Genomic DNA, 15890 nt, shown 5'->3' with positions numbered 1-15890 from the left:
ATCGTCTTTGGAACGAAATCGATAATCGATATGAATTGTAGTTTAGTGGCGCTTTAGGAATTCAGGTTTAATGTCAGGAAATTGTAGTGTTCTAACGAGTTATTAGTCCTAAACTTATAGTTGAATTTATATGCAAGGTATTTTTGTGTAATTTTTTATTATTGTGTTGTAATGTCTTTCATAACTTGTGAGCTTAGACTTTTTTTTTTACATTTAAATTGCTGCACACAAAGTCTTCTGCATATATAAAACACCGTTATGAGAGGTAAAATTCATTAAAATAATTGTAGTCGCCAGACTTTCCCTGCTGGAGGTTAGTGTATGATTTCAGCTTTCGGAAATAAGCTACGTAGAATGTTGGTTTTCGTAAAACACTGCACGTGCAGTCTTCAAGGTTAATGACGTGTCTTATGTAAACCTCGCAATGGACAGCGAGTCAGTAGTTCGATCCCGGGGTCTGGTCAAGTGGAATATGTGGTGGACAAAGTGGCGCTGATGGGGTTTTCTCCGAATACTTCAGTTTCCCCTGCCAATCTTCATTCCACCAGATTATCCATCATAATCACCCGGGGCAGGCTACGATAGGTCAATCAGTGGCCGCCGTACCGAATGGACCCAGTTGGACTCCACCCCCAATTAAGCGAATTAAAAAAAAAATTATTGGACGAATCACAGCAGCTGATAACAGTAATGTCTATTTAGTCCAATCACGGTTTCACTTTCGACTAGTCCATGCTAGGCCACCGGTAGATATGTATAAGGACCGTTAAAGTGTGTTATGCACAATTTTGCGTGAGGTCTTTAATCTTTTCTATGCTGCAGACATATGTATAGGTCCTTTGGCATTTCCTCATCCTAAATTAGCCGAGGGAACTCAGTTCGTATAGGGTTACTTATAAGAACTTTACAAGATGAAAATATGTAAGGAGTGTCTGAGCTCGAAAACCTCTTGGAATGTCATCAGCTCAGCACTGTTGAATCATTTATGTATGATTTTGAGATTCATTTATTCTGGCATGGCTTTACAGAGTAGTGACTAATTACTTATGCCCTTTTATGTGTACATTTTATATAGTGGCACTGTTTATTGTTACATGTTTGTATTTGTGTAAGTAAAGTTAGAATAGAATAGAAACATGAAACATCTTGTCAGAGTGACCAAATGATTTGTGAGAAAATCACAGGCGGTAGTGATGTTCCAGCAACAGTGGTTGTGGAGAATTTTTAATATGGGATGTATTGTTATGTAATATGTAGGAAGTCAACTGACATTTCAGAGAAGCATGTTACCTCCATCTTTGACCTTGAAGATGGAGGCAACGTTTCCCTCCAAAATGTTGGATGCCTTTCCGGAGACAGCACAGCATTATAACCCAGAAGGTAGAACTGTTTAAGATCTAATATGATTATACTGTAGATGCCAAGTTGAGCTGATTGTTGGTAAATTGCCAGTTGTAAAATAACTCAGACTCTGACATTGACACTGACTATCTACTGTGTTAGTGTTGGGGCCATGCTACATGTTCACTGTATTCTGAAGTTGTTTTCTGTCTGCCTGACATTCAGTGGTGTCTAATGGAAATATGATTTTGTTTTTAGATACTTGTGGTCCGTGGATGTTAGAGCTAAGCAATCGACTTGCAGCTTGTAAGTATATTTTCTAACTGCATTAATATTAAACATTCAGTATTACCACTTCCACTATGATAAGAATCATGTCAATTGTTCAAGTGGGAATTTAATGTTGGTTATTGGCAACCGTAACAATTAATATGCAGAAGACAGATGCGCTGGCAATGATAAGATATGCATAACAGGAAGTAAATAATGTAGGCATATGTAATGTATATGTAAAATTAAATTTGTTGCCTTAGTTGACATATTTTTCATTTGAGTGCATGGTTTGTTTTATGTAAAGTTTATTTAAACTATCAAATAATGTCGAAGCCCTGGTTGTTCTAAAGTGCCTTCAAAATGTTGTTTACACTTCAGTTTTGGCTAGAGATCACACAGAATTGCATCAGAACTCACTGTCAGAGAGGTGTAATAGAGAGACAGCCCCTCTTGTTGACTTTTATCAGAGATTCATTTGTTTTGTAGGCATAATTAGTATACAGATTTGACATGTTCTCTTATAACAGTATTTTAATAACTTAACATGTCAAGTCATTCACTTCCGTAGTTAAGAGAAATGCCCAGAATATTGCAAATGAATGTGTTTGCTTCTGTGGGCGAGTCTTATACTGTACTGCCCCCTATGTTCTATATATGTTATTAACTTGAGATTTTTCCATACGTGTCATTTCCATACACAGTGCATGACTCTGCCTCTGTGGGTTGTATACAAAATGTTCTAACATCTGCCATTCACTTACAGTGTTCTTATTTGAGTTCTTGTGAATTGGCATAGATGGCAGATGGTGGCTTTCTAGTATACTTGTACTTGAATGCTGTGATTGAAAAGTACAAGATATTTTGGCTGATACAGTGGAGTTAGGAACTCTGGTAATTTTATGGTGTGGAAGAGGTTGAAACTTGTCAAAATATAGGAAAGCTCTGCATCATGGGTGCTGATAATTCTTCTTTTTCTTCCATCGATATTCCCACTTTCATGTAGACCATCTTACAACCAAGCTTCCCCATTTCTATTTTGTTTCCCCGGATTTTTTCAATTGACCTAATCCTTCCAGCTGCACTATGAACCTAGGGTTGACTCAGCCTCTAACAGAAATGAGTACCAGGAATTTTCTTGGGGGGTAAAGGCCTTTCGGCGCATAAGGCTGACATCCTCACTGCCATCTGTGAGCCGACTATCAGGAAAATACAGGAACCTCGACGTCTCACAGCCCTATGGGTCTTCACAGCCTGTTACAGGGATAGCTTTATCTTTTTACTTTTCCCAAAGCTCCCCCACCTCCTCGGTGTCCTCACATGTTGCTCCTTCCACATGACTTCTTTCCTAACCTGTTGTTCCCATCTCGACAAGTTGGAACGTATGCATGTAAGGTTTAAGGCAGATTTGAAAATAAGAATTTCCACTACATTCACAAACCTTTCCTTACATAAAAGTACAGTGTTATAATAAATAACAGCAGGAACTTCTGATATGATGGTCACTTTATTATTTATTTCTTATTTTCAGAATCTGGTCACTAATTATAATAAATAATTATATGAATAACTTAATAAATAGGTTGAGACAAACATTAATGCAAGGAAAATACTACACATTTATTACTTTATGATTTTGGATTATAATTATAGGAATGAAAAACAATAATAAAAATAATTAAAAATTACAATAAAGCTTGAAATGTTTGCTACATTACACAAAATTGGGCACAGGTACACAATAGCAGTAAAATAATTTAAATGTATATGAATGATGTAATTACATCTCATGTAATATTAGATATATATATATTTTTTATTTTATCATATGTATTTGAAAATTTAAAATACTATTCTTTAGTACTTATAAGTTGAATGTGTGAAAGGGGATTGAGAGAGGCTGAGGAGGTGGTGACAGGGCTCGTTGTTATTGTCTTCACACTGACTCTGTCCTTGCTTCAAACATTTTTGATAGATCAAGCTCGGTGTGGGCAGTTCAGATTATGTTCAGTATTGAAAGTTGCACTAAATGCCCTAACTGAGCCATGATTAGCCCCTCTGAATAATTGCCTTCATAGGAGAAGTGCTTACGTAAATACCATAAATTTGTATCGTAGCATCCTGCTGCACATCCCGTATAATTATTCCTGTTTGTTATTAGCCTTCTTACATGCAACTTGCCCTTTTAAAAACTTAACGAAGTTTTGAACGTTAAAATATCTTCTGTATCACTGGTGTGTATACACTACATGTTTTGACCAACATTGGTCATCTTCAGATGTCTCTAAAATTGCTGATGAAACTGTTGTGCTTCTGTTTGTAAGTTCAGTTTTTGGGGTATGTCCATGTCTATATGCTCATGCATCCCGTGGTGGTGGTTAAGCACAGCAGTTTCATCAGCGATTTTAGAGACATCTGAAGATGACCAGTGTTGGTCGAAACATGTAGTGTGCATACACCAATGATGTAGAAATGATTTTGAAGTTTAAAACTTTCAAAGGTTTTAAAATTGAAGTTGCATGTAAGACAGCTAATAACTAACAAGGAATAAGAAATTTATGTTTCTTCTGTAGGTAAGATTTGAAGACTGAAACTGAATAGCAAAGTGAAAGTAATTATATGGAATGTGGCAGTTTAGTTCTCAAGTCTGATTTTTATATTTGACTGACTAGAGACATACAGAGAGTGAGATATCTTGTGTCTGGGATAACCTGATTCATGTGCAGTGTATGCCAGATTTCTTTTGATTGGTTTTTCATTCACAAGTCTGTGATATTTTAGTAAAGTTTGACAAGTAATCACGTGATGAAGGCCTTTCTGGAAATGGAAGTGGGATTTGGGGGAAACTAAAATTATGCACTAAAATTTTAAAGATAAATACTCAGTTTGGAACTTGTGATTTTTTTCCTTGAAATATTAATACAGTTTCTCTATGACACTAATCTATATCTAAGGACATTGTCCAGAACATGTATTATCTTATTATGGGAACATTTTCATTTCCTTAAGAACAGTATTTTTTAACAATATGGACACATGTCACAGAATGGAATATCTTTCTCCAACATTCAGGCATTCTTACTAGTAAATGGAAATAGTACTCACTTTAAGTAATCTTAAATAAAAACTTCAATTTTTATCAGCTATTCTTTAGAAGAGACTGAATGCCTGAAAATGTTTAAAACAAAGAGAAGGGTGCTGACATTTTTCGTATTATAATTATTTTGGAATTTTTGAAGAGTGAGAAATATAAGGTAGTAATTTTCATTTGCAAATTTTTCTGCAGAGTTCAGTAGTTCAGTGAGGATTTCGCTTGCGACCCATACTACAGATTTTGAAGTAGCAAAGTGGTGGTTGATCTGAAAGAAAAAAATAGGTTTCAAGATTGTGAAGGACATTGTTTTATAAACCAATGACTGCAAATCTCTTTATAGATTTGTTACAATTCAGGAAAACATACCATGACAGTTTTCAGAATTACTGGGTTTTTGGACTCACCTGAGGACAGAAACAGATCCAGTTTCCAAAGCATCATGTTTTCTAGTTTCTAGAATGCTGAACGATGGAAATAGTCCAAGAATCCGGTAATTATGAGTGTTACCATTGTCAGAACCCTTTAGACTCTGCATGGCAATTTCGTTCATGGGTTGTGATGTTATATACTTTGATAACAATAGTTTTGAGAAACATGATGGAACTGGAGTGCGTTTTTGTCCCCTAGAAACAGTAGATATGGAACACAGCCCTTTTTTAACAGCTCACCTTCTTGTCACAAGATGGAAATAGAATTCTGGGAAAGAATTCATGTGACAAAAGGCAATATTGTTTTCCTGAAAAGGGCTGTCGTTTCTCATGGTTCCAATTAACTCATCTTATGGTGAAAAATATGTGCTCATGAAGAGAGTCCATTTATATACCTGCTGTTCCCCTTGGCATGGATCAAGCCCCATTTCCCAAACCTGTGCTGTGTGTCTCAGAGAGACCTCTGTTGCAGTCTGCTCATATACAGAGACATTTCCTCCTAAATGTCAGTATCTGCCTACAAGACTACATGGCATCGTAACCCACAAGCTGAACCCACTTATTTATTATTAATTAATGTTTTCATACTCAGTTTTGAACATTCAGCATTTTTAAGCTGGCAGTTACCTGATGTTAGGTCCCATGAAGTTGTTCGAAGAATATTGAAGGATTTCTGAAACTTAGTGGAGTAATTCAAGTGATTTGAATTTCGTAACAGTGTCTGCAGTGAAATTATGGGTGAGTGGCTATATGAAGATGAAGTTGGTATCTCTTGTTTCAGACTCTGTGTGAGTGCATTATCAAGGGTTGGTATAGGGAGTGGAAACCGCAAATGTTTTTACACAAGAAGTATGTTCTTGGAGTGTGATATGCTGTCCGAGTGCCTTAGAGATCCAGCTACATATTGACAACTGTATAAAGGGTATGGGATTCACTGTAAACAATCTTGGTTCCCAACCACCATTGTGCTTCAACGAGGGAGGGCCATTAAAAGCATCAAATGGAAGGATCAGCAATAGATTTCCATTTTTTCCAGGGTAAACAATATGGATTGTGATGATAGACTACCAGGCCTCACCGACAGTTCCTTGAGTGGTGTGCACTGGGACAGGACACCATTGCTCTGCCTGACCTCATGGGTTGTTCCCTATTGGGCTGCACTGGGAGGAGACACCATTGTCTGCCTGACCCTACCCACTGTTCCCTGAGTGGCCTGCACTGGGAAGAGACACCATTGCCTGTCTGACCCTACCCACTGTTCCCCGAGTGGTCTGCACTGGGAGGAGACACCATTGCCTGCCTGACCATACCCACTGTTCCCTGAGTGGTCTGCACTGGGAGGAGACACCATTGCCTGCCTGACCATACCCACTGTTCCCTGAGTGGTCTGTGCTGGGAGAAGATACCATTGCCTGCCTGACCATACCCACTGTTCCCTGAGTCATCTGCACAGGGAGAAGGCACCATTGCCTGTGTGACCTCACCCACTGTTTCCCCGAGTGGTCCGAACTGGGAGAAGGCACCATTGTCTCCCTGACCTCACCCATTTTTCCCCAAGTGGTCTGCATTGGGAGAAGACACCATTGCATGCCTGACCTCACCCATTGTTCCCCGAGTGGTCTGCACTGGCAGAGGACATGATTGGTTGCCTGAAAAGCCACTGCTATCCTAGGAGTCAACTCTTTTGACAGGACCTCAGGCTTGAAGAGCAAGTTTTTTGGTATACGTAGCGTGCGTAACCACATCATTTGCCACACAAACTGGTGAGGAAGTTAGAGACAGTCTCTGAAATGCTGGATGCTACCTCCATCTTCGTGTAGCTGTTTGCCAAAAAAAGACTTCAGTCTTAACAAATTGTTTTAGGATCCACACGGCTGAATGAAATTTCAGTGTATGGGGTATATACAACATTATTTTTGGAAACATTTATATCTGTAAATTTGTCAAAGTTTGCAGTTAGAACAGCAAGTTAAAAATTTGTATAAATTTTGACCTGTCAAGGAATGTTAATATATTAATATAAGCGCTGTGTGCAAAACAGCAACAATAAGTATAACACTAAAAACTGTAAAGAAAGTGTTCATTTGTATGTTTGATGAAAAAGATTTCTATAGTTTTATTGAAAATGTGAATAGCAGTCTTATATATAACATTATGCCCAGGGCCGCACAATTTCCTATAAATCTTGGAGCCACAGACAAATACTAGAAGGTAAAAAGGGTAAAGTTTTCCCTGTGCTTAATTTAAACAGTTCCGTCTAGTGTGACTGGTGACGATTTTTCTTATTTCAATTATTCATGCCCTTACATGTTTTGGTCTTCAGAGGGACACCTTTACATCAGTACAGTTAGAAGCCACTATTACAGTACATGTTCTAAAAGTTAAAATACGTATATATACATACTACGTAGGCGAGTCAAATGAAAACCTTAAATATTTTTGGGGTATTATTTATTGTGCGCAAGTGGTACTAAGCTGTATCACTTTTCATCATAATCTTNTAGACGAGGAGCATCTTCCACTGAAGTCACACCATTTGCAAACTTCCTACTCCATTCGTACACTTTCTGATGTGATAAACATGCATCACCATACTGAAACTTCATTCTTTGATAAATTTCAATAGGTTTCATACCTTCACTACACAAAAACTGAATAACAGAACGCTGTTCTTCCCTGGTGCAAGTCTCAAGTGGGGCAGCCATCTTATACTGGTGCTGTGACGGTGTTCGTGCATCTGCGCTATGCTGCAACCTACAGGCCATTCTGCACGCTTACCAACTTACAGGATAATGGCGTGAAATTTCGATTTTTTATTACAAATTTAAGGTTTTCATTTGACCCACCCTCATATATAAACAATATACAATTGGGTGTAAAATTTAAAGTCTTTACAACTACAGCGGCTGTTCCAATACATTAAAATATTTATACTTGGTTTGTTAAGACTATTGGAATTCGTAAACCAAGGTGGTTCATGTTGTCCCTCTTATTATTTCTTTTGACGGGCTGAATGTGTGCCGCCTTGTTGTTCTCGAAAAGAGGGTTCTTCGATGTTGTCCTGTATGTGTTTGTGGTGCACTGTGTTGTTTTAAATAATTGAAATGAGAAAAATCTTCACCAGTCACACTAGACGGAACTGTTTAACTTTTCATGATATTATTAGTGTGATGGACCAGAATGAAACAAATTTAGTAAGTATCATTCCATGAATATATAAGGGGGAGTGGAGGTATAGATGCGCATATTCTTAACCTTGGCACTGTATGAAGGGAAATAGTCTGTTTCATTCTTAAAGTATTTTTCCCTGGGGAAAGAGCAGCTGATACCCATTGAGTGGGAGGCTGGCCTGAATGCTTTGGACAAGAGAAGAATCGTTTGGTCCTCATGAAAATCGAGCCCCAATATCTTGGCTCTCTGGTCCACAGTTAATTGCTATACTGACTGAGCTACCCTTACTCCAACATAAACTAGGAGCCAGAATAAAGAACAGAATATCTTGGATGAGAAAAATTTGCTCATTTTCTGCTAAACAGATGATGAGTGCAATTTCTGTGTAGCCATAACATGCTTAGAGAAAACTGAGCACATCATTGAAGAGTTCCATCTTCCGAGATATAACACCGTGTTGTCCACTGAAAGTCAGAGAAACATGTTGCCTCCATCTTTGGGTTGATGAATGAGCCAAGCAAGAAACCACCGTGAAGCAGGCAGCAAGCAGAAATTTTAAATTACCATATATAGGAAAGAGGAAGAAACTGCAAGACAAGAACTCAGTTCCCATTGGCTTGCCCATAGGGCAGAAAGAACCAATAAGAGTACAACTACGACTTTCGAGTTCCCAATTGGCTGACCCACAGACCTGAGCGAAATGGAGCTAAGACCAGGATAGGCAGGGTGGCCCTGAAAAGGGCTGCATTTGTGCTGGCCTAGGAGAAGATGTGGGGAATTGGTAAGGGTATGGAGGGCAAGCCAGTTGCACTGCTTGCTGCCTGCTGCTGTTGGTGTCTTGCTTTGCTCATTCTTCGAGCCTGAATGTGGAGGCGACACGTTCCTCCCAAATATCCCTTGATTTTCAGCAGCTACACGGCGCTATATACCAGCAAATAGAACTCTTCATAACCACCGGTGTGAGAACCTTAAACCCTACTGGATTGTGGAGAAATGAATGATGTGGTGAAGAAATGGAAAAGTTGGAAAAGTAATGTGGAAGAAAGGAGGGAATAGAACCTTGAAGATGGAGGCAGCGGGCTCCTTCGAAACGTTGGTAACAGTCTAAGATTCTAGATGACAGCAATCTTTAGAGTCACTGTTATGAAAATCTTAAAAAACCTCATTTTATGTTGTGCAGTCCTTGCTCGGTTGAGGCTTGTATTGCAGTGTTGAGACTACTTTATTTTGAACTCAACTGTACACCCTACATTTGTGCCAAAGTAATCTACAACTGTTGTATTTCAAAACCTCACTGACTCTGGAAGTATCATCTGTTATCACCATCAGCACAACCATGAAACATACAGAAACAGGTAACACGCAAACATTTTGTCAGGAATGTACATTTGTTGATCCATGAAGTTACATTCTTGCAAGCAGGTCATTATGATCAGAACTGAAATTAGTCTTTTTTCTTGGGGTGGGGTGAGACGGAGTCCACTTGGTACATCGACCACTATTTGGCCTTTCATACCAGCCCCTGATGTTATATGACGATGAATGTGGAGTAGTCAGTGAAAGGAGAATTGGCAGGGGAAACTGAAGTAGTCAGAAAAACCTGCCCCTGTGACCTTTCCTTGGCCGAACCTGGGCTGCCATGGTGGTGAGTAGGTGACTAACCCGAGCTGTGGCATGACCTGCTGAGGTGTAAGGTCACTAGTGAAAGTGTAAGCAATGTGAAACTTGTACCCATGCCATTCATGAGAAGAAATTAGGTAAATTTATGAACATTATTATGATTTTGGGCATTCTCCATTGTCTTGAGTTTATTGAATTACAGTGTTTTGTACCTGCCTGTTCCTGTAATCAGGTAGAAGGGAGCAGTGGTTCCTGTAAAGACAGTGCAACCCTTGATCATTGGACAGTGTCTCTCTGTGCTTAATTAAGCACCATTCACTGAACACATGGGGAAGTGCAAGCATAGCTGTGCACATTCTTAACCTTGGCACTGGTGAGTGGTGAGCTTCAAGCCTTGGCTGCATTGCCCCTGGTGAAAGAACCCACAGCACTCTTTGGACAGGAGGCTTTGTGGGTCCCAGAGCTATTCTATGCACCATAGGGAAAGGAAAAAATCTTTTGCCCCTGCTGGCAGTCGAAATCAGATTCATCAGCTGTCCTGTCTGTAACCCATCACTGTGCCAACTGAACTACCCCAGCTCCTGTATTGTGTTTGAGAAAATTCAAGATTCTGGACACTGTCCAAACTAGTAGTCATGTTTATTGTAACATTGCAGGTAAACTCATCTGGGCAGTAAACTGTGTGAATATACTGGCAGTGCACAAACATTTCCAGCATAAGTTGCATGAACATAAACAGTACGATATTGACAGATACAGAAATAAATGTGAAATTATGGTGCATCGCATTTTATTCCAGGAATTGGTAAGTTGAGCCATGTAAAAGAAATCATTAGAACAACTTTGTACAATTTTTATCAGATTTTAATTTATTTTTTCTTCCCATGAAGAAATAAAAACCTGTAAGGGAGTGAGATAGGTTTATTGAAATTAGTTTGACGCTCGGCAATGGATGGGAGGACGCCAACAAAGAAAGTTTCGTTGATCTTAAAATAGCATAAAGACATGTAATCTAAAATGTACTTACAACTCCCTCTTTTAGTTTCATCCCTTGCGGCTGTATCGTGGTTTCTGAAGAATTTTGTTTGGACTGCCATAGGAATTGGTAGATTCTGGTAGGCTTCGGGTACAGGAAACGCTCTGCTTTCTTGTCTGTTGGGGTCATCTTCATCCTCCTGCAGCTGTTGGAATTCCTTTCTGTAGAGTTGTAGAAGCTCGAGGATCGCTACAATATTATCCTTCTGTTTAAGGTCCTGCTAGTACAAAAATGGATTTTGTTTTCACAGTACTCCACATCATTGGTTCTTAACTTTTTCATTATTTTAGTCCCCTTTCTGATCCTTCATAGTCCCCCACACAGGCTTTATAGGTACTCTTTAGGCCCCTAATGAAGCCTCTAAGGCATTTGTATTTCAGTACTTCCCCCACCCCCACCCCACCATTTTACTTCATTCCATTGACATCAGGTATCATGGAAACGTCGATCAACAAACATGTAACTTTTCTTTCTAAAAGTATGAATTAGGCTTGTTTCATGGTGTGGCATTTATCACACTTTGTTGGTCCCGGAATGGACATATTTCAACTGATTTTGATGTATGTTGATCGGACTAATTATTATTATTAACCAACACTTTATATTTTGTAATGGTACTGCTTTAATTATTAGAGTATTGACCATGTTTCGAGTGAATATGTTTTTTCTCTCATCACATAATGGCTGATCTGTTTGCACTAATTGAGTTGCCTTGTTTTGTCTTCTGTTTCTTTCTTCTGCTCGTTTTAAAATTGACGAGTAAGCACGTCAGTAAGTGCAATTTGAATTGAATTGTTATGAGTGAAGGGAAAATAAGCTGCCACTTTGTCATGGATACTGTTAGCCTTCATGTACTCACTAAATTAATTACAGACTTCTCTAATTTTACTGTAAGCAGTCGTGTAAGGTTCCATCCCCTGCCCAGGTCTGCCAACACTACCAACAGTATATGTATGTAAGAAAGGTAAAGTTATCCCTGTAACAGGCCGTGAAGTCCTATAAGGTTGTGAGACATCGAGGCTCACACATTATCTAGACAATCGGCTCACAGATGGCGGTGAGGTTGTCAGCCTTACACGTCGGCCGGTGGCGCTTTACCCCCAGGAAGATTCCTGGTACTCATTTTTGTTAAAGACTAAGTCGACTCCAGGGCTATAGTGCGGCTGGAAGGATTAGGTCAATTGAAAACTCCAGTTACCTCGCGGGGAATCAAACCCGCGACCTTTCGGGTTTTAGCATAGTGCCTCAACCAACGTTACCGTGTACCCCATTGTATATCTGTACTGGTTACTTTTTTATTAGTAATACGGTCTGCCTGGGGAACACCTTTACTTTGTGTAATACTACTTAGTTTATTTTGCTTTTTCCTGATATAATATTCCGTTTTACATTCTGTTGTATTTATTATGTATTTTAGTGCTTCCCTATGCCAGACCACTGTGTTCGCAAGCAGTCTTAATACTGTAGATGCTCGTAGTGAAGTGAAGTATTATTTAAGGACACTCGTTATTGCAGACTAATATTATCGAACGATATGGTGGTTAGTAAGCAATGCACTGAGAGGACGCGGAAGGAAGCAGTCATAGTGTAAGGTCCGGAGGGACTGAGGAAGACCACGAAATACCTTAAGCAGTACGGCCGGTATCGGGGCCGAGATCCGAACTCCGGACGGATTATTGACGTGGTTACTTCCGTTTACATAGCTCACCTGCATTGCCCTTTCTGTGAGGCTCAAGGCCTCAGGAGCAGCCCGTACCGTGCAGCACAAAGTCATAATCATAACGAGGGCCCATAAAATCGCCGTCCTTGAGGACATTGTGGTGGATACCATACCTGTGGAAGGATCAGATGCACACAGGTCAAGTTGTTTAACTCTGCAAGGCATACATTTATTCTAAATCATATAAAGAATTTAATCCCTACCTCACAGGAAACACCCTGTTTGTCTGTTATGTAAAACGATTTATTAATGCTCTTTAGAGAAACTGTCGTCCCTTATGTAGGGCTTGAGGTTCTCATGGCGGTGGTTATGAGTGGTTGTATAGAAGTGTGTCTTCTGGATATAACCCCTGTGTACTCCGTTGAAACCCGACTTTTTGGAGGTGACTAATTCCTCCGAAACGTCTGTTGACTTTCAAAGGTCTACACGGAGTCATATCCCTGAAGACGGAAATCTTCAGTCGCTGTTTATTCTGAGAACCACACGAAACACATAAATGTACTGTGTAGGCAGAATGCAGAGTTTCTTAATGTGGTGCCTGAAGTAGCGTCTATGCTTTAAATGGTTACAGGTTTTTAACGGGATTCATATCATGTAAATTTCTCTTTACGCGGGTACACAACACGGCGGAGCGCCTATTCAAATCTCTACGTCTGTCAGTACGCGTGAATCAACAGTTCCGAAACTCTTGATAAGAAACATACATTACGTACTGTTTCTAATACCGCTGTTTACTGTTCAAGTGACAAAGTTGGTACAGTTTACCTAGTATAATACAATTTCGAAAACTCCAGCTTCAACATCAGTGCACTTTGCAGCTCGTGTGAGGACATGGCGTGCTGCTCGTCTGTACAGTGTAGCTCTATCTCGGAAACAGTTCAGAATGGGACACATGTACATATACACTTTTTTCTGTTTAGAAGGGCCTTACTGTGACCTCCCAGAATATTGAAATTTCCTCATGGGACATTCTGTATATTCTAGACACTGACAGCGTCGTAAAGTGTCCCACATGAAGAGGAGAATATCTCTCCTGACTTTCTCTTGGTTTTCATCAATTCTAAGGAATTTTCAGGTTTGTGTCTTTTAAAATAGGCCGTGGCGTGTACTCCGAAATGTTATCAGGCTACATTGATCGCGTTTATGTGCCAACATGTCTGTATATAAACGAGATAGCGTGGAATTCTCATAGATTCTCACGAATGGTTGCTGTGGGAACTGCGTGCCAGGTTTGATGTGATGACGACATGTACGAAACGCGGATATTCGTGTTCTTCGCGTGGATTGACGGGTGGGCATGTTGAGAAACGAAAACTTCTGACACGCTTACGTCACAGCAACGTGCATGACATTCCTATCGGACCATAATCCCTTCCCATTGAAGCTGTTCCGAGCTATCTGAATCTACAAATCGCGCCTCAACAGCCGAAGAGGGAATTTCATGGCAGGAGGGCTCTGGATGACGTCACAGTTCCATATTATTTGACGTGGGTAGAACCCCTGCCTCGTGTTCTGGAAGTCCCGGGCGCAAACTTCGGATCGGGTACCCCCTATCCTGACTGAGGGTTTCTCAGTCGTTTTACTTGGCCCCAAAATCGAACGGTTGGATTATACGGCAACCCAACCTCACCGCCATCTGTGAGCCGATTGGCTAGAAAATGTTGGAGCCTCGACGTCTCACAACCCTGTGGGCCTCCACGGCCTGTTACAGGGATAGCTTTACCCTTGCCATTTGTACCGCATAGGAGACAACATTACGTCTCCGCTACAAAGCCCAACCGGTTAATGCTGTTTAGAGAAATATCGTTGTTTATTGTGAGAACCATACGAGACATGCAAATAAGGGTAACATATCAGATTTTGTCCTCCGCTTCTTTCGCACATTAATTTATTATTTTTTGTAATTTCTTGGGGTGGGGTGAGACTGAGTCCATTTGGTACGTCGGCCACCAAATGGCTTACTGTACCAGCCCTGGGCGATAGATGATGTGTGTGGAGCAGCCGGTGGAGTGAGAATTAAAAGGGGAAACCGAAGTCCCCGGAGAAAACCTGCCTCAGTGCCACTTTATCCACCACAAATCCCACATGACCCTACCTGGACTCGGAAACCTGCGACTGACGACCTGAGCTATGGCACGGCCTTCTCACGTTTAGTTTCAACCCAAGGACAAAGGGAAAATAAATTATGAACGTTAATATTGCAGCTATACATTTATAGGGCCCAAAGGTTAGGAGCACAACATTTTTAGCCTTATTCGTGTAAATGGGATTTTCCAAGAAGTGTCATTTTTAACGAGCTCAAAAGAAGTGTTCCTAAGTATCGTCCCCCGATCCCTTAAGAAGAGACGCGGGAAAATGAAAGGCCATGTACTGTATTACGTATGCGTGAATGTTTAATAGAATACAAAAATGATATAAATATATGATGTGGAAAATAATCCCTTTATGTGACACATGGAATACAAAATTAATAAACTCATTATTACAGTCTGGACGGAATGCAGAGATTTTTAACGTTAAAGTAGGGGGTATGTATAATTACCACTGTACTTTGAAGGGTTAGGGGCTACAGACGCCTCTTCCCACATTCTTTGCATTTCATCACTCGCAGGCATCCTAGCGCCTATTGTTTAGTGAGCTCTGCATTTAGAATGAACTGTCAGTAACAGAAGAATTCCGATTTGTTCGGATATACGAGAGAGAGAGAGAGAGGGAGCAGACGTTGGCAAGACTTGTGGGACACAATGCCATAAAGGTAAAAAGGTAAAGTTGTCCCTGCGCTTAACTAATTAAGCACTACGCCATGAAGGCGTATGGGGCAGTGGATGTATAGAGCCACATTCTCTTCACCTCTGCACTAGCTGGAGGCGAGTGACCAGCTTCACGCCCCGTTTTCAAGATGTTACCCTTTCTTTTATTTCGTGGCGTAGGGTGACATGAGAACAGTCCATTTGGTACGTCGGCCGCTAGTCGGCCTATTGTACCAGCCCCGGGTGATAGATGATGAGTGTGGAACTGTCGGTGGAATGAGAATTGGCAGGGGAAACGGAAGTACTCTGAGAGAACCTGCCCCAGTGCAACTTTATCTACCACAAATCCCACATGACCCGACCTGAGATCGAACCCGAATCCCGGAGTTGGGGAAGCAACGACTAACCGCCTGAGCTATGGCGCCGCCTCGGGATTTTATTTTCGGGTTCATCTAACGAT

At 40.4% G+C, this 15890-nt stretch overlaps 2 protein-coding genes across 11 annotated transcripts in view; one reads left to right on the top strand and one right to left on the bottom strand.

Annotated features, from left to right (window-relative positions):
* The window catches only part of LOC111875355 (DNA ligase 3), a 153902-nt gene continuing 138012 nt past the window's right edge, over window positions 1-15890 (top strand). For 5 of the 8 annotated variants that reach the window (XR_002844710.2, XM_023871548.2, XM_023871550.2 and 2 more), the window contains exons 1-2: window positions 5-137; window positions 1600-1647. The gene's annotated coding sequence lies outside the window, so the exon portion shown is untranslated. Of the gene's footprint in view, window positions 314-1599; window positions 1648-15890 lie in introns of all 8 variants that reach the window. The other 3 variants (XM_023871549.2, XM_023871543.2, XM_023871545.2) reach the window with 3 other exon arrangements.
* Window positions 3554-15890, bottom strand: part of LOC111875356 — a 74137-nt gene continuing 61800 nt past the window's right edge. For 2 of the 3 annotated variants that reach the window (XM_023871551.2, XM_023871552.2), the window contains exons 2-4: window positions 12669-12793; window positions 10952-11180; window positions 3554-4970 (exon numbers count right to left, since the gene is read on the bottom strand). In XM_023871551.2, the coding sequence (XP_023727319.1) occupies window positions 4909-4970; window positions 10952-11180; window positions 12669-12791 (414 nt within the window). In that variant the 5' untranslated portion in view covers window positions 12792-12793 and the 3' untranslated portion in view covers window positions 3554-4908. The remainder of the gene's footprint in view (window positions 4971-10951; window positions 11181-12668; window positions 12794-15890) is intronic. The other variant, XM_023871553.2, reaches the window with a different exon arrangement.

Source organism: Cryptotermes secundus, unplaced genomic scaffold, assembly GCF_002891405.2.
Source record: "Cryptotermes secundus unplaced genomic scaffold, Csec_1.0 scaffold2092, whole genome shotgun sequence".
NCBI lineage: Eukaryota > Metazoa > Arthropoda > Insecta > Blattodea > Kalotermitidae > Cryptotermes > Cryptotermes secundus.
This window is presented reverse-complemented; position numbering and strand designations above follow the sequence as displayed.